Source organism: Brassica napus, chromosome C1 (genome assembly GCF_020379485.1).
Source record: "Brassica napus cultivar Da-Ae chromosome C1, Da-Ae, whole genome shotgun sequence".
Taxonomy (NCBI): Eukaryota; Viridiplantae; Streptophyta; class Magnoliopsida; order Brassicales; family Brassicaceae; genus Brassica; species Brassica napus.
In genome coordinates this window covers 47,512,495-47,540,024 of record NC_063444.1, presented here as the reverse complement: position 1 = coordinate 47,540,024, position 27,530 = coordinate 47,512,495, and the positions used below count along the sequence as shown (strand labels likewise).

Here is a 27,530-nt window from a genome sequence, read left to right as displayed (position 1 = left end):
TGTTGGTGATTATGCAACTTTTACAAATTTATTTAATATATTTAATTAAAATAAATAGATAGAAAAATCTATCTAAGATTATAATTTCAAATATATACAAGCATATTCTTAAATATAATTTTTATGTTTAATTAAATTAAATTTATATTAAAATGTTGATACGAAAAAAGAAAATTTACAATATTAAAAAAAAAAATTTAAAATATAATTTATATTTATCTGTTAAAAAATATTTTAATTTTTTTTACACACCTAGTTTTAATTAAGGGAAAAGGTTAAGAGTTAATTGTTTAATGATTCATGCTCATATTCTCTTGTCGTTTCTTGATTTATTTTTATTTTTGTCAAGAGGTCGTTTCTTGATTTGAATCAACTAAACAACAACATTAAAATTGTATATTTTTTTTCAAATAAAAGCGTCTTTTTGGACAATTGTTTCTTGTTTAATAGTATTTTATACGCTTATGTCGTTTAAACCAGACCACAAGTAGTGCCTTGAATAAAATATGTACTTAAAATTAAACTATATTGTATATATAGTGGAACATATCATATATAGAATCAGATAAATTCACAATGATCAATGAAAGGTAAGCAAAGAATAATATAGAGGACGGATGGTGAATTTTCTTTTTAAGATGCTTTTACTGGCCCCATAACTTAGCATATTAGGTTCTGTAGGTAGAGCACAATATGATCTTTGATTCCCCCATTCACATTTTTTTTTGGTTTAAGCAAGAAAAATGCTAAAACATACTTAATTTAAGCCAAAATGTCATAACACAACAAAATGAGACAATAATAACATTACTGTAACAAATACATAGTTTCTAATTAGAACAAAGACTAAACCAGACCAAGAGAAAAGTCGACAACAACTTTTAACTCTGTCCTTCCACCATCATCATCATCATCATCATCATCATCATCATCATCATCATCCTCATAACTTATTGTTGTACCAGAACACACCTTTCTTCTCACCTTGCCTATCCGGTTCAACATAGATACACTCCTTCGCCTCCCTCCACATCGCCTTAACCACCGGCGTTCCATCAAACTGGTAATACTCTCCAAGTATCGGCTTTATCGCCTTGGTCGCTTCCATCGCGTTATAATGCGGCATCGTCGAGAACAGATGATGCGCCACGTGCGTGTCCGTGATGTTATGAAACACCTTGTTCAAGATTCCATAGTCTCTATCCACAGTAGCCAAAGCTCCTCTCAACCAATCCCACTCCGAAGAATCATAGTGAGGCAGCGAAGGGTGCGTGTGCTGCAAGTAAGTGATCAAGACGAGGAAACAGTTGACAATCATAAGCGGAACTCCGTAGACACAGACCATCGAGGCCACTCCTCGCGAACCAGCGTAGCGGTAGAGACCGTAACATACGGAGAGGACGCCAGCGTCAGAGATGTATATCTGGAGACGCTCGCGGTCGTTGTAGATGGGAGCGTTCGGGTGGAAATGGCAAGCGAAACCGTCGCTGTAAGGTCTTCCAGAGACGTTGAAGGCTAAGTACAACGGCCAGCCGAGCGTGAACTGGACGGTTAGCATCACCGTGCGTCCTAGCGGGTTGTTGAGGTACTTTCCGTACCACTTGATGTCGGATTTCTTCTTGGGGACGAACACTTCATCCCTCTCGAGGGATCCGGTGTTGGAATGGTGGCGTCGATGGCTGTACTTCCAGGAGAAGTAAGGGACGAGGAGGAAGGAGTGGAAGACGAGGCCCACGGCGTCGTCCAGCCACTGGTGGTCGCTGAAGGCGTGGTGGCCGCATTCGTGGGCGATGACCCAGAGGCCCGTTAGGACGCAGCCTTGGCAGGCCCAGTAGAGGGGCCAGGCGAGGTAAGGGAGAGGGTGGGGGAGGAGAGGGAAGTAGGCTGTGGAGAGGTGGTAGAGGGAGGAGGAGACGAGGATGTCGAAGAGGAGGTAGGAGAAGGAGCGAGGGATGGAGCGTTTGAAGCAGTGAGGTGGGATTGCTTTCTTGAGGTCTCCGAGAGTGAAGGGTGGTGTCTCGCAGGGGACGCGTTTGAGGGTTTTGGTTTCGGGGGAGCTGGAGGGAGGAGAGACTTGCATTCTTCCACCTGCGCCCATGTTTGTTTCTGTAGAGAAAACCAAAAAATAATAATAATGTTATGGAGGACGGAGACTTTTTATCCTTTAATCAAAGTTGTATATGCAACTCTTCATGCATTTGAATCTATAAAAGAACATCTAAACCCTGAAGTACCTACCTACTTTAAATCATCCGTTTTATTTGTACAAAGTTGATGAGCTTATAAGTCAATGAAACGTTCTTCCATTTATTAAGAAATAACAGTAGCAAGAACCAGTAGGAATCGGTCAAATCTATCAAAGGTTCAACAATAAGTGATTTTTATATTGAAAAAAAACAAAAATAGCACTAAACCAAGTTTTTGTTCCCAAACTAGCACTCAAGGTCAAAAGTCACAAAAATATCACTTAATATTTTATCAAAAGTCACAAACTTATGGTTTAGAGTTAAAGGGTGGGGTTTAGGGTTTAGGGTTTAGGGTTTAGAGTTTAGGGTTTAGGGTTTATGGTTCAGAGTTTAGGGTTTAGAGTTGAGAAATGAGGTTTTGGGGATAAGATTTCAAATTTTGAAAAATAAAAAAATTAAAATTTTCAAAAGATAAAATAATATTTTGGTCATTTTAATTTTTGAGTGCTATTTTTGTGATATAAACTTAGAAAGTTGCTATTTTGGAGATTTGACCTTTTCTATTTCACCAACCTATTGAATAAAAAGATTTCTGAATAGATAGAAAGTTGCAACATTTCATATGCTAGACCATAGACAGTAATCATTATTTAACGGTGAGATGAAAGAAACATGACACAAGATTTGTCAAATGGAAACAGAGGAACAGATCTTTAGTTGAATGCAATAAAGACTGGCAGATCTATCGATTTAAATGCCAAATGCTAGACTGCTAGAGAGATGGACGAGATGAACACAGACCAGGAATTCATAAAAATAAGAGGAAAATGAGAAGAAGAAGAAGAAGAAGGGGACCCTGAAAGCTGCTGACGTAGGGTGGGGGGAGAGAGATTTTACGTTAATAACGATGAACCCTACAATGAAGCTCCTCCAAAGAATCTATCTCTCTCTCTTCTCTTTCTCTCTCTCTCTCTCTTGTCTCGGCACTTCTCTCAATCTGTTGTGGTTTGTCTGGTCAGATGCGAGTGGCAATAGGCAGGGCCGTTTTTAAATTGATGAGAGACAGGAAGGCATTTGAATGACATCTCTTATTCTTACAACTGGCCCCTCTTTTCTCTTATTTTTACAACTGGGCCCCTCTGTTCAAAATATCTGATATTTAACTCAAGGAACGACCATTAATTTAGAATTTACCAAAATGTAAAAGTTAGAGTGATGAAAAGGTGATATTACTACGACGTTCTCTCTTTTTCTCGTCCACGTTATCTTGGTTATGTATGTAATGTAATAAAAAAGGTCGTATCATGTTATTGACTTAATCACTTTGGAACGCAATGACACATGCGGTACTTGTTTGAATCAGTTTTTCTCTACGTAAGTCAATCATGTATCATTTCTTAATATGACATTAGAAACAACTTGATAAAGAAGAAGAAGAAGAAGATGGTAGTTGATGCCTGAAAATGGAGTATCGTGTTTGGCTTCTTCTCACTTTTGCCCATGTGAACACACAAGAACTTACAGAAATATGTAACAGACAAATTGTGGTGATGCTCACGTGAGGATTTCTCTCTCTTTTCTTTTTCTTATTACAATTTGTTATGTATGTGTAATCATCTTTGATACTTATAATAATCAAATTTGTTGGCAGACGAAAAGAAACTAGTAATTGATTAGATTGAGATCTCTTGTATTATACTAGACTTAGAAGATGATTAGAGTTTGATTTGTCTAAGCATTACCTCTAACAACAACACACTTTTCTTTCAAAATTTTTTGTTTAAGATCACACACCCACCATTAGGAATGTTATATTTATTCAGCTGATTGTTACTACCAGTGACGGGTTTTATAACATGTTTTTTTGGTATCAAAGATGATGTGTCTGACTCACGCACAACAGACAAATCAGAGCAAGCATGACTGTAAGAAAATTAAGGCAGCATACAAATCCTAACCACCGTCTGTCAATCCATCCACCAAGTCTCTCATCAATTCAAACTCAATTTAACAGCAAAAAAAACTATATTCTAAGAATCACCACACAGAGAGAAAGAAAACTTACAAAGACAATGAAACTAACATTGTATTTTCATAAAACAAAAGCAAAATAGATGAAGAAGATGGATGATATTAGAGATCACCACCACACACAAAAGAAAAGACAGCAAACTCCACAAACAGCAACTTAGGCAATTCCTGACCTGCGCAGCTCTGCTTCCCCGTGCGCAAAGTGACACCTATCCCCAAACGTACAGTTCCCTTTCGCGAACCTCTCACACATCTTCGTCTTGAAGTTGCTCCCTGGATGTGGTTTCCCTTCCGAACCAACCCCACCACCAATCCCACCACCACCACCAGGTGGTCTCCTACTAGCTGCAGAGTTAAGCCTCCCAATCAGCTCTCTAACCATCACACTCGCTTCGTTTATCTGCTCAAACGTCCCTTCAAGCTCAATGTTCTTCAGGTTCGGGTCCCTCTCGTGATCTTGAATCGACAGCTTCGCCCCCGTCTGACGACATATCTGCTTCGAACTGACTCCTCCTTTACCGATGATGGCTCCGGCCAACGAAGCGTCCACGCTGATTTTCGCAGTGGCTGAGGCGCCAAAGCTAGACACATGGCCAGGTCCAGACTCTCCTCCTCTCCCTGAGAATCTCCCTCCTCCACCACCACCAGGTCCTTGCATGTTTCTGGAAGCTTGAGGCATGGGTAGTGCCATGTTTGTCAGCTGTGCTACAGCATTGTATCCTCCGGGTACATAGTGCAAGAAGTGGCAGTTATCTCCAAAAGGACAGCCAGAAGTGCTGCAATAGAGCATAATAAAGACATCAGATAGTTAAAACCATTTCCCTTAAGATGACACAAGAGAAGTTGAGAACAAACGGTTAAAATACAGAGGAAGTATCAATTGCTATACACAAGGAACCAATTAGTCACCACCAGTAATGTAATAAACTTACCTGAACCTGACCATATATGACCATGTTATAAACACAACATCACTAACACCTTACCACCAAACAGAAAATTATAGCAATTTTCTAAACAAGTTATAGTTTGATTTCGAACGTTATGATCACCAATTGAGTTGAACGTTTCTATGATTATAATCCAGATGCACTTATCTCTTATTGAAACTTTTTTTTTAACTTGTTTAGGATCAATGATTTATAAGTACCTGTAATAACAATTAACCACTTCATTAGCATACAGTTTTACTTGTTAATTTGACAATTAACAATTTTCAATATTAATCCAGTTAAGAAAAAAAAGGATTATAAATTTATAACCTGAAAAATTTAGTGCAAGGCTTGGATTTGCTGCCTAAACCAGTTGAATATGATTCCATCTCTGTTCCAAACATTTAAGTGTGTTTTTATTCTTTAGTTAAGAGTTTTCTCAAGTTCAATAATATGACACCATTCATACTTTTCATCCATATGAAACTTGAGACTTAAGAATTAAAGCTGCATGATACCTTCTGTAAATTTTCAGGACACATCAATCCGACAAAGGAAAAGACATGGGCTGTCTTACTCAACTGAACATGGTTTACTAAAAGCAAAATTGGAACTAAAGTAACTTCGAAAAAAAAAACATAAGCTTGTGGGTGTTACTCAACTGAACAATAAATTTAAATTGTGCATCAGACAGAAAAACGGCAAGCAGTTTAAGATGTAAAAATCTAGCTAATTGGCCACATAAGTGAGAACCAAAGAAAAAGACAAAGCAGTAATGAAAAAAAAAAGACTTAAACTTGCGTCTTAGTAAATCTCATTACTAGCTTTACAAAAAAAAAAAAAGCTACTTTTTTGCTCAATAATAGTAGTACGGTACTCAAATTGAACAAATCATCACTAGCCAAAATCCAATTCACACAAAAACAAAAGAGTATTCATCCAGCAAATAAAGATCTCAAATTTAACTGTAAAGATTGGGTATAATAATAATTCAAGCAGAGTTATAATAGCTTTCACAATTTCTCAGACAAAACGGAAGATATTGAGAAAGAGTGAAAGAGCTAACCTTGCTTAGACTTCTTGGATCCGCCGCCGCCGCCGCCGCCATTGGAGTTGAATGAGCCAGCTCTCTTACGAGTATCCATGGCTAAAGTACAGATCCGAATTGGAAACCCTTTGTGTTGCGTCTGAAGAGCGAATCGGAGAAAAAGACAGATCGGAATCGGAAAAGAGGAGAAAGAATAATAAAAGATAAAATAAAAAACCTAACCCTGAGGTGGTTGTGTCGTCGAGAAAAGATGAGATTTTTCCTTCTATTTTTCTTTTAAGTTTCAATTTTTTTTTTAATTCGAAACTTGAACCGGAGAGGCCGATAACAAACGGAAAGGTAAACCGGGATTGCAAGTTGAGGCTATTGGTCTAGTAAATTCGGCTTCTAAACCTTTTCCATACCGAAGAAGCCCACAACACGCATGAATTGTCTTTTTACATTTTTCTTGGACATCATACTTCAGTATTATTAAACGAGAAGTACCCATTTAAAAATGTTATTACTTCATTAATTAAACTCTCTATTTTTTTTGATTATCTTTTTCAGTTGCATTTATGAAATATCCTAAAACAAATAAAACTGCCTAATTTATTATTTGTCTTTTCAGTTACATTAATGAAATATGCTTAAATGAATTTAAACTTCCTATTTTATTATTTGTCTTTTTCAGTTACCTTAATGAAATATACTTAAATAAATTTGGACATAATGTCATTTAATCAACAAAAAAACTCATGAGTTATCCTTACGTTTATAATTTTAATAATAGAGATTTTAAAAAACGTGCATCATTAAAATGTTACCTAAAACATACATCACTAATATATAACATGCATCAATAAAACTAGAATTTGACTCACACAATTGTACGGATATTATTTTCAGTTGATTAAATTAAAAAATATTTATTTACTCAAAAAATATTTAAGAATGTCTATGTTTTTAAAAATTATATGGTATTATTTGCTTATAACTCATTTGTCATTTGCTAAATTGTTATAAATAAAATTTTAGCATAATATAACTCAGTTGTCATTTGCTAAATTTATGGTTTTTATTTATAGTTTTTATTATTTAATTATAATATTTTCATTTTATATTTGAAAGAGAAATGAATTTTCTTTCAAACAATATTTTTGTAAATGTATTTTTTTAAATAATCAATTTAAATTGTTATTATCATTGAATATAATTATTTTTGACATAATTTGAGTTTTCGTTTACATCAAAACTTATCATATTTTAGGATAATTTTAATTTAAAATGTAATTTTCATATTTTTCAAACAAATACTAAAAATATTTTTTAAATATTTTGTTATAATTTTTTAAAAAAATATTGAGTTGCATTTCAAAGAAAAAGGTAAAGATATTAAAAATATTCTAATTAAAATATGTAAAATTTAATATAGTTTTAAGGAAATAGTCAAAAAAAAAATTACACATAAAAAAGATTATGATTTTTGTTAACTGGGCGGATCATTATTTATATGATATCGCAAACGAAAGACAAATTTATGTTTTTACAATTATCTAATTAACTATGTATACTCATTTTTTTTATATTTTTTTATATGATATCACACATTCGTAAAAAATAGATAGTTTAAGATGCAAAAAAAAAAATATTTACTTAATGAATATAATATGAATGAATTTTATAAATACATCATTTAATAAAATAAATAATTAAAAACTGAAAATTCATATACGCGCTGGCGCGCGGGTCAGGATCACGTTTTTACGTTAAAGTACATGTTCATATCCGATTCCGGTAAGTGTTTTGTAAGGAGTGATTTAATAAAAGGAAACCATAAACCGAACTAAGAAAATCAATAAAAATGATTTGGTGTTTCCTTAAACTTGTTCTTCAGTTTTAAAGATGATACTAGACTTTGATCCGCGCGTTCACGCGGGTGTTATTTTAATTTGCAATGTCAATTTTTTTTAGCAATTTTCTTGATATAGTTGTATATATATAACCATGTTAATTAGGGATGGGTTTTTCGGTTTGATTCTGAATTCGGCTTGGTTTATTTGGGTCTAGGAAAACTTTAACCTAAGTCAACTCAAATTAGTTTAGTTTGGTTTGCGTTCAGTTTGATGCGTATATGGTTTGGTTTTGTTTTGTTTGTGCTTGTTTAGTTCATTTGTGTTGATTTTTAAGCTTTTTTTAGTCCAGTTACAAAAATATAAACAAATTATCATTTGACACAAAATTATTATTTTTCTCCATTTTTAAACATAAAGTCAAACATCACAATAAGCATGTAAAAGATGTAATCTAATAGTTTTATGTTGTTATCTTTACACATAAGATAAATAACATAGGTAATTTTTCAGTTGTGATATTAATGTGATAGATTCATATTCTTTTATTTTATTTTTAGTTGTGTTTTTCTGTTAATTTTGAAGTAAAATATAAATTATATTTAATTGTTTAGGTTAAATGGTTAAATATATAAAATCTTAATATTATTATATTTAATTAATCTAATTTAAAAATACTTCAGTTTTTGGTTCAATTTAAGACCAAACCATTTGGATTGATAAAATCTTCAACGAAATAATTTAGACATATACTTTAGTTTGGTTTGGATCGGTTTGGGTTCGGATGGCTCGGTTCAGATTTTTTGTCCATCCTATTGTTAATTAATACTTAATAGTGTATTTTTTTCATCACTTAATAATGTATTCTATGGTGATAAAAAACAAAATTATAAATTAACATAAGTTATTCTTGTTAGATATATATCTTGTGTTTACAAAAAAAGATATATATCTTGCAAATGGATAATATACATTGTAGGAATATAATAAAAATTTTACAACGGAAAGTATCTTTATTATTGTTATTAATATCATAGCTTAAATTTAGGGGTTAGTTATGTTAAGTTAGTAATATGTTCAATGATTTTAGGAATATTTACTTGATCTCTTAACAACTAAATGTACTATATCGATAGAAAAACTTTAATTTTTGAGTTAATGCTATGTCTAACTAAATTATGATTTGCTTGTTAGTGGGGGTAATAGCATCCACATTGAAGGTTGTAATGGGTTTCATGGGTTCGGGTTCATAGGCCCGGATAGAGAAAAGAAATGTTTAAATGGAGTTATTTCCGTGACCCGCGTCTTACGAGTGACTCGGTATGAGGCGGGTTCACGCCAGGTGTCACGGTTCCATTGGCGCCGCGTTGTTGACGTCACGACGACGAAAGGGGAGAGAAATTCATTTTCTCATTTTCCAGAAAAGAGTAGGGTTTTCTTCTCAGAGGCGATATCTCGTGCGATTTTGATCTTTCTTCACTTTTCTCCACTTTTCTCCATCGAATCGACGACGGAGTGTCTCCTCGACGAGAATAGGTCAGTGTCGAGTCAATTTTCCGTTAGATCGAAGCGTTTTGATGTCGATTAGTGGAGTTCTCAAATTAGGGTTCAAACTCGATTTTGGGGGTTTCGATTATAGGGTTCCGAATCGTCTTGTGGGTTTCATTTTGGGTTAGATCGAAGCGTTTTGTTATCGAATAGTGGGTTCCATTATGGTTTCCGTTCATGATATAATTTTGTGATTTTGTTGTAAGTCGTTTGCTTGTCTGCTTCAGATGGATCCCGCAGAGGAGAGAAGAGATACAAAAAGGCATCAGGAGAACTGCAACATGTTGGGATACGTGGCCGATTCTGAATATGGGATTCCTAGAAGATGTCCCTGTGGTGGGAGAATCATTGACGAGGTTTGCGGGAAGGAGGAGTACGACACTCATCCTGGGAAGCGCTTCTTCAGCTGCATAAACTACGAGGTAAGAGATACCTCAACAGACGCATATATTGGTATAGAATTTTTTTTTTATGTTGTCTGATGTTTTTTTTGTTGTCCCCAAGGCTGATGGATTTCATTATCGTCAGCCTTGAGTAATAGGCGTCCAGGAGGAGATCGAACGCCTGCGTAAGCGTGTGGAGGAGGCTGATGAGGTGATCAAGTTGGTGCCCAATCTCAGTAAACAGATTGAGAGTGTTGAGGTTAGTGTCGTTTTTTAAGAGTATCTCATAGGAACTTAATATTGGTAATGTTTGGGTTTTTTTAATTCACTAACAAGGTTTCTATGTTTCCATGTGCAGGCACAGGTTAAAAGGCTCAGTTTGCTGCTTGATCACCTCACTGGTGACGTTTATAACCTCACTGTGCAGATGGCTAATCTGGAGAAGGTCTGCTTTGAATGAAATTGTTTAGGTAAACACTCTAACTAAACTGAACTGAACTAGAAGTAGTTTCCAAGAAGTAGTTTCCTTGTAGGTTGCTTGGTTGAACTTCACTAGGTAGACTAGGAAGTAAAGTAGATGTTCATAAATCTAGTTTCTGTGTTGTATTAATTGATATGCTTTGAAAGTGATGTGATGCTCTCTATAGTACGAACTGAACTAGGGTAGTTGGTTGCTGTGATGAATGCTTGAAAGTGGTTGTGTTTTGATGAATGCTATCTGTGTAATACTTGTTAGCGTTTTAAAAATGTGATTTGATGTGTAATGAATGCACTCTGTTCGCGTTTTTAAAATGTGATTTGAAAGTGGTTGTGTTTTGATGAATGCTATCTGTGTAATCAATGTTTGGTAGTTAGAAACGCAAACCAAAATATTAGTTTAAAAACATAGTCAATCCTTCTACCCTTAACTCAAACCAACTTCTGAAAACACATACCAACTTTAAAACACACCAATCGAAACACAATGGATCCGTTTTCCCTTACTTCTCCCGGCCCTGTGAACATAGACGTAGGGTCTTCTGATGTTCCTAAACCGGTGGAAAGGAGAAAGTGGACAACACAAGAAGACTTAGTCCTCATAAGTGCTTGGTTAAACACCAGCAAGGATCCCATAGTTAGTAACCAGCAGAAGTTAGGGTCGTTTTGGAAAAGAATTAAGGATTATTTCAATTCAAGCCCTCAGCTCACAGGCTTTGCTTCTAGAGAGTGGAGTCAGTGTAAGCAGAGGTGGGGAAGGCTCAATGACCAGGTGTCTAAGTTTGTGGGAAGCTATCAGGCCGCTTTGAAGGAGCAAGCTAGTGGCCAAAATGAGAACGATGTCATGAAGTCTGCCCATGACATCTTCTTCAACGACTACCACGACAAGTTCACACTTGAACATGCGTGGAGGGAGCTGCGGTTCGATCAAAAATGGAGGTCTATCTCTTTACCAAGAGATGGTGCAAAGGAGAAAAGGAAGGAATCTGCAGAGACGGTACCTGACTCGGAAGAGGTAAGGCCACCTGGTGTTAAGGCTTCCAAAGCAGCCAAACGCAAGAAGAATGGGAATGAAGCTGCATATGATCGACTACAGAGCATTCTAGACTTGAAACAGAACATATCCAAACAGAAACTACTAGATCGTCTCATGTCAAAAAAAGAAACTCTCACTGAAATGAGGTGTCTCTGAAGGACAAACTCGTAGCTGAGATGCTTTGATCTGGTCAGTGATTAGTTGCGTAGTTGTTTAGGTAGTTATGATGTTCTGTTGATTGTTTAGGTTGTGCAGGTCACGGGTTGATTATTTGCTTACTTGGTTATTTGCTTACTTGATTATTTGCTAGCTTCATTATTCGCTAACTTGATTATTTGCTTACTTGGTTACTAACTATTTGTCTTGCTTCTTCTTTTGTTTTTTGTTGTGCAGGTCACGGGTTGTACTAGCTAGTGGTGTAGTTGTGGTTGTAGTAGGTGTGTTTGTGTCACGGGTGATGATGATCTCAGAGTTTTCTACAGGCTAGTCACGGGTTGTAGTAGGTAGAGCTGTAGTTGATGAATTATGTTTGTGTCACGGGTGTTAAAGTGTAGTATTTTGTTGGTTTCTACACTTCACGTGTGTTGTAAAACAATGACTATATAATCTGTCTCATTTATGCATTGCTCTCTCAAATATTGTTCACCTCTTTTTCTCTTGAACTTGTACTTCTTCATCGCTTCTCTCTAAAACAATAATAACACAACTATCATCCTCTATCTTCTTTAAATCATATAGCACAGAACACTCAAGCCCACGCCACAAAACACTCAAAACACACTTAGCCAAATATTCTTCTTCTATCTCCAATTTTTTTTTAAAAACCATTAATCATATTTTCTTCTTCGATATTCATTTTTTTTAAACACACTTAGCCAAATATTCCTATTCTATCTCCACCTTTTTTTTAACCTTTAATCATATTTTTACTAAATTAAAACAAAAAATGTCATCCTCATCGTCAGATGGCGTAGATGAAGCTGTTGAAGAATGGTTCGACGAAGAATTTGATAATCTCGTCGACTCCCTAGTTAATGATCAAGCAAAAAAACCAAAGAGACGGGCTTACTACGAAAGACATCGGGAAGAAGGACACAATCAACTATGGAATGACTATTTCAGGGAACATACTACATACCCACCGGAAATGTTTAGAAGACGTTTTCGAATGCACAAGCCATTGTTCCTTCGCATTGTGGATGCTTTAAGAAATGAAGTTTCATACTTTCAGCAAAGAAGAAATGCTCACGGAAGGTACGGCCTATCTACACTGCAAAAGTGTACAGCAGCTATACGTATGCTGACATATGGTCAATCAGGAGATACGTATGACAAATATCTCCGACTAGGTGAAAGTACTGCACTTTTATGTTTGGACAATTTCACTAATGCGATAATACAATTGTTTGGCCATGAGTATCAAAGAAGACCTACAGCTGATGATCTTCAATGACTACTGGATATTGGAGAGTTACGCGGGTTCCCAGGAATGGTAGGCAGCATCGACTGTATGCATTGGGAGTGGAAAAATTGCCCAACAGCTTGGAGAGGACAGTACACACGTGGTTCAGGAAAGCCGACAATTATCTTAGAGGCGGTGGCATCACAAGATCTATGGATATGGCACGCATTTTTCGGACTTCCAGGTACCCTCAACGATATTAATGTTCTTGATCGGTCACCAGTTTTTGATGACATTATACAAGGTCGAGCTCCTAAAATAAATTTCAAGGTCAACAACCACAATTATTGTATGGCGTACTATCTTAGCGACGGAATTTATCCAAAATGGTCAACATTTATCCAATCAATCTCACTTCCTCAAACTCCAAAAGCACAACTATTTGCTCAACATCAAGAAGCCGTAAGAAAAGATGTCGAACGTGCTTTCGGAGTATTGCAAGCGAGGTTTGCAATAGTTAAAAACCCAGCACTACTATGGGACAAGGAAAAGATAGGAAGGATTATGAGATGTTGTGTCATACTGCACAACATGATAGTAGAGGACGAACGCGACAGATTCACTTAGTATGATACAGATGAATTCGAATCAGGAGAGTCAAGCAGAAGTTCCCAGGTTGATGTCGTCTCCTCTACGGAAAGCCTTTCTAATGTCGGTGAAATGCGTGGGATTAGTAATCAAATTCGGGATCAACAGATACATCATCGTTTGAAATCTGATTTAGTTGAAAATATATGGCAAAAGTTTGGTAATCTTGATGAATGATCTTTGTATGTTTAAGATTTCTCTATGTATTAAATAATTTTTAACAAAAAAAAAATTAAAAGAATAATTTAAATTTCTAAGAACCCCGTATTCGGGTTCACCAATGGAAGAACACAATTAATACAGGTTCATCACTATTTCTGACCCATCACAAATATAATAAAAAAATCCAATGAACCCCAAAAGGGGTTCATTGATGTGGTTGCTCTAAGAAGTTAATGGGCTTTTTATTTCTTAGTGTAATATGCCGTGGAGTACTATAAATAATAAGTAAAATTTTAGAGTTAATACCAGTGACATTTCATTGTAATTATTTAGAAAAACTAAAGGTCAAATCTTATTTATACTCTTGTTTTAATAGTTTAGATATATAACACACATTTTAAAAATGTTTATATATTTTATGATTGTATATATATATATATAACAATAATGTTTACCTAAAAATGGGTCTTCACGTGTTGGTTGGAAAAAGGATTATGTATAATAAACAAAATTAGCAAGTTAATTACTTTAGCTTAGGAATTTTTTTTAAAAAAAAGATTAACATTAATTACAAAAACCTCACATCCCAATTGAAAAGACCATAGCTAAAAAAAGAATAAGGTCCACGAGAAAGTATGAAAGGTATATTAGATGAGATGTTGGCGACATTAAGAAATCTAAACTAAATTATTTAAAATCTAGATTTGCACGTTGTAGAATAGTAATTTACTAAATGTTCGGAATATTTAGTGGATCTGTTCACGGCTTGTCTATAAAATACAAAATGGAAATTAAGTTTTATTATAGGAATATACTAAAGTTTTCTTCAATGTATAATATACCAAAGTTTTCTTCAATGTATAATATACTAAATTGTGATTTGGAAGTAGATATTTTTGTTATTAATGTGAAAGCTTTAATTTAGGGGCTTGTTATGTTAAGTGAGTAAGACTTCAATGATTTTAGCAATATTTAGTGGATCTATTAACAATTTCGAATATACCTAATCGATAGAAAATCTGTAATTCTTATTTTATATTACGAATGATTTTTCTGTTTTTATTTAGGGTAAGTTTTGAAATTATATTTAAAACTACTCTATACTAAACCGGATAAAAATTTTAAATTGTATGTACTTCTTGTTACACATATAAACCGGTTTAGTGATGTTCTCGTTAATTACATTATTATAGTTATTTGGTAGTGAATTTTTAATGTTATTTGTTGTAAAATGGATAGTAAAAAATTTGGCATTTGATTTTACACTCTTGGTTTACTAACATATAAACACCTAATTATCCAGAGAGTGGAATGTGGTAGTCGAAAGATGAAACCAAGTTTTATTGGTATGAGAGATACAAATATAATTATTGGGCAAACAAATTTTAATGGGCTTGTTATTTCTTCTAATTAAATGACGTGAAGCCTAAAACTAATTTGTGAAGATGCAGAGATAATGTCAGTGGCATAAGCTGTAAATATTAGGGAAAAATAGGCATGAGCATCCGGGTCTTCGGGTCGGGTTCGGGTCGGGTATTGTCGGGTCCGGGTCCTTCGGATCCTAGCAATTTAGACCCATATAGGTACCTATAACTTTTCGGGTCGGTTCCGGGTCGGATCTTGTCGGATCCGGGTCGGTTCGGGTCTATAATTTCAATACCCGTAAAATACCCAAAAATTTTGGGTATATTTCGGATCCGGGTCGGTTCGGGTATTTAGGACCCGAAATAGACCCGAAATACCCGAACTGGACCCGAAAATTCTAAAAATACCCGAAGAACCGCAAAATACCCAAAAATTTATCCAAAATCAGACCCGAAAACCCAAAACATACCCGAATTTTACCTGAATACCCAAATTATATTTTCTAAAAATCTAAAATTTCACCAAAAACCTACAATTAGACCCGAAAATCCAAACCTGAAACTTTAAAAAAAATCCAAAATACCAAAAATATACCCAATCACCCAAATATACCTAGTATATACAATTATTTGCGGGTACTTCGGGTACCCGAACGGGTCTCGGATAGGACCCGGACCCAAACCGAGACCCGCGGGTCCAAAAAAAAAAGACCCAATAGGTACTTAGCATGGACCCGGACCCGGACCCGAACCTGTGTTTTCGGATCGGTTCCGGTTCGGGTCTTCGGATCCGGGTAAAATGCCCAGGTCTAGGGAAAAAATAGGGTTAATTTCTAATTGTACTTCAGTTTTAATAGATTAGATTGTAAGAATAAACAATAACCATAAATTTAGTTATATATACGGTTAACAATGAATATTGTATGAACTGAAATTGATATATAAAAAAAACAAATGATTGACTGTTTACGTTATGTATTTATTTATTTTCACAACGAAAATTTTAAATTTTATGAATATAGCAAAATGAGAATAGAATATGAGAGTTAAAAATATTTTTTTTTTAAGAAAATAGAATTAAAAAGAAAACAAATTAAATAGTGAAAGTTAAACATTGATTATGAAACCTTAAATTTTAATAATAACTGAAAAAACATTAATTATATGTTGATTTTTTTAGAACCGGGTTTTGAAGTTAATTCGGGTCACCGGTTTTAGCCAGCTTCACTGGTTTTTCTCAAATCCGGGTTTTAAACCGAACCGGACTCGGTTTCTTCAACGAGCTATGGTTTGACTAGTTCGATCGGCCGGTCCGGTTTTCAAACACTGATCTTTAAAAATATTGGGCCTTCTGATTAAATCTTTCTTATTTTGGGGTCCATACCATTAATGGGCTTTAAGAATAATATGAAATGTCGACGAGAATGGAAAAACTATTTCCATTGTTGTCACAGCAATGAAAAAAAAGAAAAGGGTCAAAAAGCAATGATCTCAAGAATGTTTCTTTCCTTGGTTAATAATTGACATCCATCCTCGTCTCTCCCAATCCCCTCAATCTCTAAGCTGCTTCTCCATTCTCCAGGTATGATAAAATTCCATTGTTTAATCGATATTACCTTCATCACATATGTTTCGTTTTAGCATGTTACATGCCCTCTAGCTTTAGATTTCCGGACTTCAATTTCGTGTCCACTTGTTTCTGGCTCTTATAGTATTCCGGAACCTGGATTACCTTCAAATCTCCGAAAAAATTTGCAGCAAAATGGTCATATTCCCAAGTTTTTAGATGATTTCCATTCAGTAAGCACCATGGAGGGAATCAACAACACCGATTCCAGATCGAAGTTGAATGCAAACAACATATGAGGTATGTGTTTTCTGAAAATCTCATCCTTCGTTTATTAGAAAACGAAGAAAACTCCTAAAGGCAGCGCTTACCTTAATGTAAACACAGGTGCTAAACATTGAAGAATGTTGCTTTGGTTTGATTTTGTTACTTGTGCATGTTTGATCCAAGGTTTGCTTTTTAGAACACAAACAACTCTCTGCATTTTTTATGGCATGTCTACAGGGAAATTTACATGGGTCAATAATAGTCTCACAGGTTACATTTTTTCCCTCAGACAAATCATGTGCATACAAGCCTCAATCCTACTTAATCCCCCATTCCTAACAATTCTTTCTTACATTTTTGCTCATCACAATTTGAAACAACACTTCAATAATCAATCCCCAATCTTCTTTGTCAGGTTACCAACATTGTTTTATTTCTAAATCCAGAGTCCTTGGTTTGATGAAAACCAAACACCATTAATATTACAGACGGCTTTTCCATCATCCCTGTGCCATTGGATGGTCATGCGAATCTGGTGGATCTCCATCTGTAAACCAGAAAAAAATCAATTCATAGTTGCAATAAAGAAGCACACAATCCAAAAGTTCAACATAGAAGAAGACCATTGTTCATGATTTTACAAGTTAAGAGACTAGCTACACTCTGAGCAAAGTGTTTGTCAGCATTTTTCCCTGATATTGTAGGTTTATGTTTGTAATGGCCTTCCATATTATCATCAGAGCACAGAATTGAACGGTAAATAAAAGATTATTCTGAGATTGCAAACAAAACCAAGTATTGTTTTCTTATTATTACCCAGCTCACCATCAGAAGTATCCGCAAGCCTTGCAATGGCAGCAATAAGCGCCTGTTCATGTTCCTGCATCACCCAACTTGTGTTATTTTCCTCGGAATCACAGCACAATAGCCAATAAAGTACATTAATCTCATACCTTGAGCATTTTCTTGGCCTTGTCAAGCTCAAGAGGATCAGGATGAGCAGTATCGAAAACTCTCTCCACCTAAATCAAAGCTGTGATATTACAACGGTCGGCCGTTGAGTTTAATAGAGGGCATAACAGATAGAAATATCGAACCTCCTTCACAAGCGAATCAGTGTTGAACAATTCAATATCATCAGATGAAGTTATCCGGCCACCACCACCACCACCACCACCACCATTCTGTTGTGTTGGTAAAAAATCTCTTCTCGGTTGATGAATTCTTGGTCCTCTCCCTCTACCAATATTGCTTTGGTAGTTCCTTCTGTTGCCACGGATTGATCCACTTCCAAGTCCAGCGTTTAAAGCTACCCCACTCTCCTCTCCATCCCACCTTATATCTTCCGGAGGAATCTAGACAATAATAACAATGCCAGGTCTCATCAAGACCATCATCATGTAAAGACACCATATCGCTTACTGAAACAGACGCGAACATAAAAAAAACTACGAGTATACATATTCACGTAAAGCTTACCTCCTTGAGATCAACCCATTCCCACGTCTCATTTGCTGCGTGTATATCATACACCAAAGCATGCCGACCCTGTGAAGAATACAACAAGTCAATAAACTGCACAAAACTTGAGTCATTGTTGAGCATGTGAGATATGCAATTGGAAGTCCCAACAAACAATCTCTCTACCCAATTGGCGTTCTAAACTAAGTGATCAACAAGAGTACCTCAGCTGCGTTGTACTGGGTTATAATTGCTTCATAAAAGTTGTTGTCTTCAGGCCATTTTGTCCACACTTTTCTTCCGATAAGTGCTTCGGCAGATTCATTTGCTGAAATGCCACCGGATACAACACGACTATTGAATGACCTATTCCCAGCCGCACCAAATGATGGATACTACATGCATAACACCAATAATTGATCAAGAAAAAACATAAAACAACACAGTGGAGATAAACAGAAGAAAGCAAGCACACTTGTGACTCAAACAGAAAGACTTACAGATTGAAATGGCTTCTGTTTCTTCCGGGAAGCTGAGAAAGTTGGACTAGGAACAACATCAAAACCCTGATTAGTTGCATGTCTAGAAGGGACTTGACTTTCGCCTCCCTGTCTCCAATCTCTGGTAACGTACAATATATTAATACAAACGTTCATTGAAGATAAATTACTGATTTGTATTTGTCAGTGCAAATAAACATTCTGACCTTATCCGTTGAATGGTATCATCCTTATTGACCCTGCTCAAAAGCTCTCGATGTTCGTCATCAGATACCCTTAGTTCTCTACGCAAATCTGTTATCAGACTTTCTTTGTCCTAAATTGTGGAGCAAATAGAGTCCATAAACTTAGTCATTGAGACTGACAGAACACATATTAACTTATAATCAATCAATCCAAAAAAGGAAGAGAGAGAGAGAGTACCCAAGAAATAGCATCAGACTGCGCTTTAAAAGCCCTTAAAACAGCGGTGTATGCTTCCTGCTCAAGTAGATGAATTTGTGCCTCCATATCACTAATGTAGTTTAACCACAGAGACTTCCCATCCAAATGAAAGCAGTCCTTTTAAAAGCTTTACTGTCATGTAGAACATCAAGGCATCAATAGTCTAGAACGCTACTCGCTAAATGTTTTAAAAGAATGGTATCCTATCATAGTTATTTCACCAGTATGATAATGGAATAATAATAATCCAACTAAACACATCATACCATTAGTCCCAAGATGCTGAGACAAATAAGCAACCAGATCCAAAAACAATACCAGGTTAACACCTTATTACAGGCCTCAAAAGAACCCATGTCCTAACAAACGCAAGCTAGAAGGTACGAAAGATCCTAGAGAACACGTAACAGCAGGAAGGCATCTCAATAGGCAAGATAACTTCCAATTAGTAAACAAGATTATATAAACGCGGTAACATAGAGTTTGAATTTGATCAGCCAACAACGAAAGAGCACTAACATAGAGTTTTTGATCAGCCAACAACTCAATAACAATCAGAGAGAATTGAATTAACAAGAAGAAAAGGATACAGCAATACAAACAACATAACACAATTTCCCCTAATTCAAAAAAAAAAAATCACGAAAGCTGAACACTTTTCTCCAAACCCTAAACCCTATCCTCCGTTAACCATTCCCTAAGCAAAATTCCATGCCTAAAACTAGCCGGAACAGTATTCAATTAAGCAGGGAGAGGTTCACCATCGAACGGCCTAAGGCTGATAATTGCTCGAACAGGGAGGGGGGGGGGGGGGAAACACTATTACATTACATACCTCTGTTTTCAGAAGCTTGAAGGGAAAACCCACAAAGAGTGTTTTCGATCTCCGCAAATTCAGATACGAAACCCTAGAAATCTCCAAGCGATACTTCACACCCAAAAAGGACCAATTGAGGGTTTTAGGGTTCGACGCGCGTTTGGTGAAACGGTAAAATAACGGAATTGAAACGAGAAATTGAAAAAAAGAAACAAACTTTGGATTCCCTCTCGATGTGATCTTTATAGAAGCGAAGAGGGCACAGAGAGAGCTACGATCGATTTCTCCGGGAGGACTCGGATGCGATGGCGTCGGAATCGCCGAGCAATCGTTTTAAAGACGAAACGACGCGTTTTGGTAAATAACTACTTATTAGGCCCACTTAAAAGACCAACTCTGGCCCATGTAGCCCACTATTTTATTAGTTTTAGATTTTGCTAAAGGTGGTGTCAGAGTTAGATAACTCAACTCAGCTTAAACCAATTACAAAATCGTCAGGTTTTGAATCAATAAATCAATGTCAAATGGTAAACATTCGTTACTTTCTAACGAAAAGAATAAAAAAATTTGAACATTTGATTTTGGTAAAGTACATTCATTTCATTAAATAAACAAAATATCTTAAATAGTTTTATTCGGAATTTTATTTAATTGTAAGAATATAAAAATTACTCATAAAATCAAGAATTCAAAGTTTAATTAATAAAAAATATTCAGTACTATATGAAAACTATAAAATTTAAATTGTTATCTATCTATTTATCTATCTAATATTTTAAAGCAAAAGTAATAAAAACATATAATTACAAAAAATCATTGTTAGACCATTATTTATATATTTATTTATTTATTTCTAAAATTTAATTTTAAATAAATTAAATTACTAAATTTAATTTTTAAAATTTTGTGTTGTAAAATGTCATATTAAACAATTAGTAATACAACAAATGTTAGAAATACATTCCACTAATCATATAAACAAATATTTTATATGTATAAAAATGAAAATAATCATCCGTACAACCGAACGGATTAAAATCTAGTAGATATATTAAAATAACCAGCAATACAAAACGACTGCAAAAAAAAACATAATACCAAATTACTGTTTTGTATTTGTATCAGTGAATATTAACAATCTGACCTTATCAGTCGGATAGTATCGTCATTATTTAACTTGCTCAGAAGCTATCGATGTTCGTCGTCGTATATTTTCAACTCTTTACTCAAGTCTAATACCAAGACTTCTCTCTCCTAAGTTGTCAAAATGGTACAGCCAATAGAACCTATAGAGGTAGTCATCATGAGACTGACAGAGCTACATAGTACTAGTAGTAACCTAATCAATGCAATTATACAAAGGGGGAATGAAGAGTACCCAAGTATTTGCATCAGACTGCGCTTTAAAAGCCCTTAAAACAGCGGCGTTTGCTTCCTTCTCAAGTTGTGCGCCTCCAGGTTATCACCTAAAGCATTAATGGTCTTAATTGAAAGCTAGAAAACTGTGTTGGTTAAAAGAATGGTATAATTCTATCACAATTCTTTCACGACTATGATAATGGACTCGTAAAAATACAACAAAACACAACCTACCAGCAGTCCTTACACCATTCAGTAATGTGTTCAACACGTATACCTCCAGCTTTTAGTGCTACATGGTGGATATAAAGAAAATTTAATACTACCAGTTTAACACATAGCTAGATATTGATCCGTGCACCCCACAAAGATTGATTCTTACATTTTTATTCATTGATATTTTTTTTATAATTAGTGTTATATATTTAAAATGAATCGTAATATAACTAATTGTATTCAAAAGATTTGGATCGAATCGAATAATATGATTATTTTTGGTACAAATATCCGAACATGTTTCAGATACATTATCTAGATATTTTTTAGGTTCCTATACATCAGAACCAAACTCATCCAAACCCAAAAGGACCCAACTCAAAACTCACACATAAATTTATAATATTAAAGCGGAGCCTAATTTCAAAACAAAACAAAAAATACTTGAAAAGAACAACTCTTACCTAAATGGATAGCCACTGTTCATGTCTAACTGATTTTATAAACTATAAAAATGATTCTTTCTATGTGTTTGGCTAAACTAAGTGAAATATAAAGAGTCTTTTATTTAATAAAATAATTATATGACAATAAATGTAATACATTTTTATTATTTGATTTAAGTTATTATTTTATTCAGAAAAACATGTCTTTGAATTATGTTTTTCGCTACGTAATTTTCCACCGATTGATACTAAAATTTAAAAAAAATTAGTAAAACAAACTAAACCGAACGTTTAACCATATGCAAAACCCAGTTATTTTACATGTTTTGATTTTATAATTGGCATAAAGTTAATGGTGATTAACTAATAAATAAATAATTGCAATTTTATAATTATGGTAATATAATTAATGATGTGGTGTATTGTTAAGCTAATATAATTAATAAAATTGTTAAACAGAGTAAAATATGAAAAAAATAATCAATGTAATTATATTAATGAAATTAGTAAAAAGATATTGTACTTTTTTTATAGTACTATCCATGTTTTCAAATGATTATCATCTATACTATTATTTATGAAGTGATTTAGCTTATTTTCATGATTTCCATAATTTTAGGTAATTTTACTTATTTGTCATGTTTTAATTAAGTGTAAGGTGACTCATTAATTTATTAATAGTTTTTAGTCGAGTCCATAATTTATTAATTTAAATAATATAACTAGAAAATATGTAATTAGATATATAATTATTTTGTTTTGCTTTTTTGTCATGTTTTTCATAATTTTAGTCAATTTTGCTTTTTTTCATGTTTTTATTAAATTTTAGCTTAGTCATTGATTTATTAATACTTTTTAGCTAAATCACTAATTTATTAATTTAAAAATATCTGTAATGAATTTTATATATAATTAAAAACGAATTTTGGTTTAATAATATTTAAATTTATATGTTATATTTAAATTCTTATTTTCTTATTTGTCAAATTTTATTATGTTTTAAGCTTTTATATAGGTCAATGATTTATTATTAGTTTTTAACGAAGTATTTATTAATTTTCAAAAACCCGTAATGAATTTTATATATAATAAAACACGCGTTTTATTTTAATAATACTAAATTTATATGTTATATTAAATAATTAATTATAAACTAATATAATAGAATTGTGAAAATATATTTAAAATTTAAGAGAATTCTTATATATATTGTGTTGCTATCTGAAAATAATATTTTTATTATAAAGCTAAAAAACTAAGATATAAAACAGTTTATAATTAAATATTAGTCAAACAAAAATATTTATATAAAAATATTTTCTGAACTATTTCTAATATATAAGTGTTTTAAAACTTTTAACACAATAATACGTACATAGTTTGATGAACGTTTTTTAACATATATAAATAATTTGATGTTTGATTTAACTATTTAAAATCATAAATAATAACTTAACTTGTGACTGAGTTCAAAACAAATTTTCTTGTTTTTACTTTAAACCAGTTTAAGTTTAATCCGTGAAACACTATAGCTTCAGTTGGTGACCACTAGAAGAATGAAAAAGGATGATCAAAATAAAAAAATAAAATTTCATTTGTGGAATTGAAAAAAATAAAAAAAAATGAATTTTTGTTCAATTTGTTCCTTATCAAAATTGCATAGGGAAAAATTTTCTTATAAATTCATTCCTCCATGGGGATTTAAGAAGAAAAAAATGGGATCTACCTTTCAATAATTTGACTAAAATTTCAACATAACTGATCAAAGAATTCACCATAAATTTTTTCCTTCGCTATGTTCGCCAATTAGAGTTTTATAATGTCGATTTTTTGATTAATAAGACATAAAATACTAAGTATTCGTAAGATGATTATGCCCGCATGTGCGGGTAAAACACCTAGTTTATAATGTTATTCAAGTTTCCAAACAATACTAAAATATATTTCGTTTTAATAATATAGATACAAGACTCCCAATAACCATTGTACTAAGAAACACAAACTTGCAAGTTCTTGGTAGTGAATTTCTTACGTAAGCTATAACACAATATGTAAAAGGACTAAATTATTTGTACGAGCAGATTAGCTAAGCTAAGAGAAGGTTCATCATCAAACGCCTTAAGCTAAAACACTGTACATACCTATGTTTTCAAAGCTTGTTGATAAACTTTAAACTTGGAGAAGGTTAAAACTAGTATGAATATACTTGTTTTTATATGAATAACTTATAACTATCAAACCCGTATTTATATATTCCTTAAAAACTTGATTTGCTTTCCACTCTAGGAAGTTTTCTTAAACTAAAAAAAGTTAAGTCACTGCTCGAATCAACAATAGAAAACCCACAAAGAGCGGATTTGTTCTCCATTGATTCAGATACGAAACTCGATCCGCTAAAAACAGTTCATGAGGTTTAGGGTTCAACTTATAAGGCCCAACAAGAAGAGCAACTCCGGCTAATATATATCCAAATATTACTTCATAGTTCATATACAAACAAAAAAACAAGCTGAAATTTATCACTAAACAAGAATAGAGAAACTCTTTAGAATTATTTGCCCAAAGCATTTATACTTCTTCTATAATTCTTCTTTGGCTTTGTGAAATCATCACTATGTTTAGACCATGTAATAAATTGATCCAAGATTCCATTACTCTTTGTCTTAAATTAAATATTACTCCTTAAGTTTTATATATTAAATTAAAATTTCTTTCACAATAAGTGTTATTTTACATTTTCAATACATATATTAAATAAATTTTTGATTTTAATCTTATTTGTAGTTCAATAGTTAATAAATTAAAACAAAAAAATATATAAGTAATGAAGATAAACCAAAAAATCACTAATGTTTTTAATTTGTGTGCAAAAACACATCAAACAGAATGAATATTTAATTAACAATAAATGCTTGAAACATATAAGTGCATATAAAAATGTTACCCCTATAGCTAACTGAAGTGAAAAAAAGTTATCTTGTTGCAAACAACTAAAAAACGTTATTTTTTAGTTAATGCAAATCACCAGCTATAACATTCAAAGCGAGTCGATTACTATATATACACCCGTATAGATCATGGGAATGAAAGAAGAAAAAATAATTCAAATAAGAAAGTTCAAAATTAATCATAGATGATGGAGATGAAGATAATTTTCATGGCATTTTTCTTTATTGCTACTTTAGTATCATATGCACATCCAAGTTTGGGTCAAAAAGATGTTGACGATAAACCACTAGTCAATTCCGGTCGCGAGTTTGATACATTGGATACGATATCACCGGCTTCCGAAGATTATAATAGTTATATGCTCAAAAACCTGTCACCAAAATATGTAACATATCTCAAAACATGTCTGGACAGGGTGGGGATGGGGCCCAATGGTGGTGCGAAATGTTATGATGATGTTCTTGAAGAAATTCTTACGAATAAACCCGTTTCCAGAAAATGTTGTCTGACGGTAGTAAAAGCCGGTAAAAAATGCTACATGGAAACTGTAAAGCTTATGTTTCGATTGTATCAACTCAAACGTTTTGCTTCTCAAGTTTCTTTCAAAACCAATAAAGTTTGGAATAGATGTTCTGCTAACGTTGAAAGTCCTTCATCATTTCATGATGATGAAAATGAGTTATCTTAATTGAACTTTTTATATTATGTGATATATTATAAAATAATGGTTTGTTATATATTCTATCTATATAAAATGAAATCAAAGTTTCATCATAATATGTGTTCTCCTAATTTTAATCATGGGTTGCTCTACCAGGTGTTTGTTTAGTACAGTTTTTAGTTTATCAAATATAAGATCTGATTGCACATGGATCTTGTTAAAAATATGTGTATATTTTGTCATCAAAATGACAAATAAAAAACCTACTTTTTTCTCCCGAAGTGTCCCCACCTGCCAAAACCTTTGTCTTTAGATGATTCCAAAAGACACTCTCTAACTTCAAATATGAAGTTTTTTGCTCTCCAAAAAGGAACTTCAAAACTTCAAATTCAAATTTGAAGTTTTGAGGAATGAAGCTCTATATTTGAAGTTTCACTTCTCAAATCTTCAAATTTGAAGTTTCATATTTTTATTTGTATTTTGGTCCCTGCAATAACACATCACATTTATAATTTATAAATATTTTCTTGTTTATTATTTTAATCCTTATAAAAATTATATCTCATAAATATTTTAAGTTTTATTTACAAAATTTAAGTTTACACATAAAATTAAATAAAACTTTAAAAGAAGATTTAAAATATTTAAAACTAGATTTAGATAAAAAATATACAAAAGAAACTTAACAAAAAACTTCAAATATATTACATGAAGACATAACTATTACACAAATTTAAATATTACAACAACATTAATAGTTAGGTAAATTTGATCCGGAACCTTCAAAATTTTCAAATATTGTCCAATTTTTGTTGTGTATTGAAGATGGTTGTTGTTGTTGATGATGATGTCTTTTCGTACAATTCTTTTTTGTTCATATTGAATATATTCATGAGTATTAATATCATCGATAAAAGTTAGTATTTTAGCAATATTTTATGTTTCTCTTTTATTTTTTTGTTTTGATTTAATGTATTTACAAGTATTAATATCTCCCGATTTCAACAATTTTTATCTCTAATCTACTAATTAAAAATGAAGAGAGCAATTTTTACTTTGAAATGCACTAGTATATCATATATGCTTTACAAAAATCAATTTATAGAATAATATAGTATTTTGCTTGAAGTTTAATATTAATTAAGTTATTTTATTTAAATTTTATATTTTAATATAATATTTTATTAATTAATATTATTGTAATATTTATAATATTTATATTTTAATATAGTATTTTATTAATTAATATTGTTGTAATATGTTTATATATGTGCTAGTTATTTACAAAAGTTTTATGAATTCAAATTAGTTATGACAAATATAATGACCATATTATAAAATAGAAATAGTTTTGAAATTAAGTTTGAAGTTTTGATTTTGGATAAAAACACATTTAAACTTCAAATATAGAGTTTTGGAAACAGTTTCTTTTTTGAGATGCTCTTAGATCAATAACTTCCCCTGTGGTTTGGCTTCGTCACAGCCGGGGAGCATCTTCCTCCTCGTCCTATTTGCTCTCATGTGACTTATTCTCTCTTTTCCAGTGTCGTTATTTTCTCGTATTTTATGTCCTACGGTGTTTTTTCTTTGGATTAGGACATTGATGGTCTCGACGATACAACTTTTTGGTGTTCTTCGTTCAGGCTAGAGAAAGAAAGTTTTTTTGAGAGAAAGGAAGGTGTTTTGGTTCTCTTCATTGGTCCAGTCTCAAGTTGGTGGTTTCAACCTTTGATCTCGTTCTCATGGAGATTTTGATAATTGGTTCGTCTGTGGTGGCGTTTGTCCGGCGAGATC

General features: G+C 33.2%; 5 protein-coding genes and 1 long non-coding RNA gene across 12 annotated transcripts; 3 read left to right on the top strand and 3 right to left on the bottom strand.

The window, feature by feature from the left end:
* Positions 1 to 742: 742 nt before the first annotated feature.
* LOC106417584 (omega-6 fatty acid desaturase, endoplasmic reticulum-like) lies at positions 743 to 3,285 on the bottom strand. 3 transcript variants are annotated; one of them, XM_022714971.2, is made up of 2 exons: positions 3,042 to 3,285; positions 743 to 2,106 (listed from the first exon to the last, which is right to left on the bottom strand). In XM_022714971.2, exon 2 carries the CDS (start codon positions 2,096 to 2,098, stop codon positions 944 to 946), a length of 1,155 nt encoding a protein of 384 aa, XP_022570692.1. In that variant the 5' UTR covers positions 2,099 to 2,106; positions 3,042 to 3,285; the 3' UTR covers positions 743 to 943.
* Positions 3,286 to 4,094: 809 nt separating this feature from the next.
* LOC111202415 (zinc finger CCCH domain-containing protein 36-like) lies at positions 4,095 to 6,550 on the bottom strand. Of its 2 annotated transcripts, XM_022695266.2 has the most exons (4): positions 6,420 to 6,550; positions 6,216 to 6,336; positions 5,480 to 5,540; positions 4,095 to 4,993 (listed from the first exon to the last, which is right to left on the bottom strand). In XM_022695266.2, the coding sequence occupies exons 2-4, from the start codon at positions 6,292 to 6,294 to the stop codon at positions 4,375 to 4,377; spliced, it is 759 nt and encodes a 252-aa protein (XP_022550987.1). In that variant the 5' UTR covers positions 6,295 to 6,336; positions 6,420 to 6,550; the 3' UTR covers positions 4,095 to 4,374. The 2 variants fall into 2 exon arrangements, with proteins under 2 accessions (XP_022550987.1, XP_048600646.1); XM_048744689.1 differs by having other exon boundaries at positions 6,216 to 6,475.
* A 4,374-nt stretch (positions 6,551 to 10,924) lies between these two features.
* Positions 10,925 to 11,960, top strand: LOC111213262 (glutathione S-transferase T3-like). The gene is made up of 2 exons (XM_022714973.1): positions 10,925 to 11,619; positions 11,867 to 11,960. The coding sequence occupies exons 1-2, from the start codon at positions 10,925 to 10,927 to the stop codon at positions 11,958 to 11,960; spliced, it is 789 nt and encodes a 262-aa protein (XP_022570694.1).
* Positions 11,961 to 16,326: 4,366 nt separating this feature from the next.
* On the top strand, positions 16,327 to 17,674 carry LOC111213263. Its single transcript, XR_002663272.2, has 4 exons — positions 16,327 to 16,631; positions 16,762 to 16,916; positions 17,004 to 17,066; positions 17,299 to 17,674. It is a non-coding gene; the product is annotated as an uncharacterized LOC111213263 (long non-coding RNA).
* LOC111198009 (protein EMSY-LIKE 1-like) lies at positions 17,073 to 20,466 on the bottom strand. 4 transcript variants are annotated; one of them, XM_048744688.1, is made up of 11 exons: positions 20,323 to 20,466; positions 20,124 to 20,216; positions 19,268 to 19,420; positions 19,051 to 19,160; positions 18,845 to 18,965; positions 18,569 to 18,739; positions 18,363 to 18,431; positions 17,981 to 18,238; positions 17,837 to 17,905; positions 17,709 to 17,763; positions 17,073 to 17,430 (listed from the first exon to the last, which is right to left on the bottom strand). In XM_048744688.1, exons 3-11 carry the CDS (start codon positions 19,352 to 19,354, stop codon positions 17,384 to 17,386), a joined length of 987 nt encoding a protein of 328 aa, XP_048600645.1. In that variant the 5' UTR covers positions 19,355 to 19,420; positions 20,124 to 20,216; positions 20,323 to 20,466; the 3' UTR covers positions 17,073 to 17,383. The 4 variants fall into 4 exon arrangements, with proteins under 4 accessions (XP_048600645.1, XP_013714909.1, XP_048600644.1 ...); XM_013859455.3 differs by having other exon boundaries at positions 17,700 to 17,763; positions 20,323 to 20,465; XM_048744687.1 differs by having other exon boundaries at positions 17,700 to 17,763; positions 20,124 to 20,435.
* A 4,489-nt stretch (positions 20,467 to 24,955) lies between these two features.
* Positions 24,956 to 26,169, top strand: LOC106417541 (protein DOWN-REGULATED IN DIF1 11-like). Its single transcript, XM_013858332.3, has one exon. The coding sequence runs from the start codon at positions 25,260 to 25,262 to the stop codon at positions 25,761 to 25,763; it is 504 nt and encodes a 167-aa protein (XP_013713786.2). The 5' UTR covers positions 24,956 to 25,259; the 3' UTR covers positions 25,764 to 26,169.
* Positions 26,170 to 27,530: the final 1,361 nt, after the last annotated feature.

Excerpts from the sequence above, each read along its gene's own strand:
- LOC111202415 (XM_022695266.2), bottom strand. The coding sequence starts at position 6,294 with ATGGATACTCGTAAGAGAGCTGGCTCATTCAACTCCAATGGCGGCGGC. Across the intron at positions 5,541-6,215 it reads ATCCAAGAAGTCTAAGCAAG|AGATGGAATCATATTCAACT; the intron begins GTTAGCTCTTTC and ends TGTTTGGAACAG. Across the intron at positions 4,994-5,479 it reads CCTTGCACTAAATTTTTCAG|CACTTCTGGCTGTCCTTTTG; the intron begins GTTATAAATTTA and ends GCTCTATTGCAG.
- LOC111213262 (XM_022714973.1), top strand. The coding sequence starts at position 10,925 with ATGGATCCGTTTTCCCTTACTTCTCCCGGCCCTGTGAACATAGACGTA. Across the intron at positions 11,620-11,866 it reads GAAACTCTCACTGAAATGAG|GTCACGGGTTGTACTAGCTA; the intron begins GTGTCTCTGAAG and ends TTTGTTGTGCAG.
- LOC111198009 (XM_013859455.3), bottom strand. The coding sequence starts at position 19,354 with ATGGAGGCACAAATTCATCTACTTGAGCAGGAAGCATACACCGCTGTT. Across the intron at positions 19,161-19,267 it reads AGTCTGATGCTATTTCTTGG|GACAAAGAAAGTCTGATAAC; the intron begins GTACTCTCTCTC and ends TCCACAATTTAG. Across the intron at positions 18,740-18,844 it reads AACAGAAGCCATTTCAATCT|TATCCATCATTTGGTGCGGC; the intron begins GTAAGTCTTTCT and ends TTATGCATGTAG.
- LOC106417541 (XM_013858332.3), top strand. The coding sequence starts at position 25,260 with ATGATGGAGATGAAGATAATTTTCATGGCATTTTTCTTTATTGCTACT.
- LOC106417584 (XM_022714971.2), bottom strand. The coding sequence starts at position 2,098 with ATGGGCGCAGGTGGAAGAATGCAAGTCTCTCCTCCCTCCAGCTCCCCC.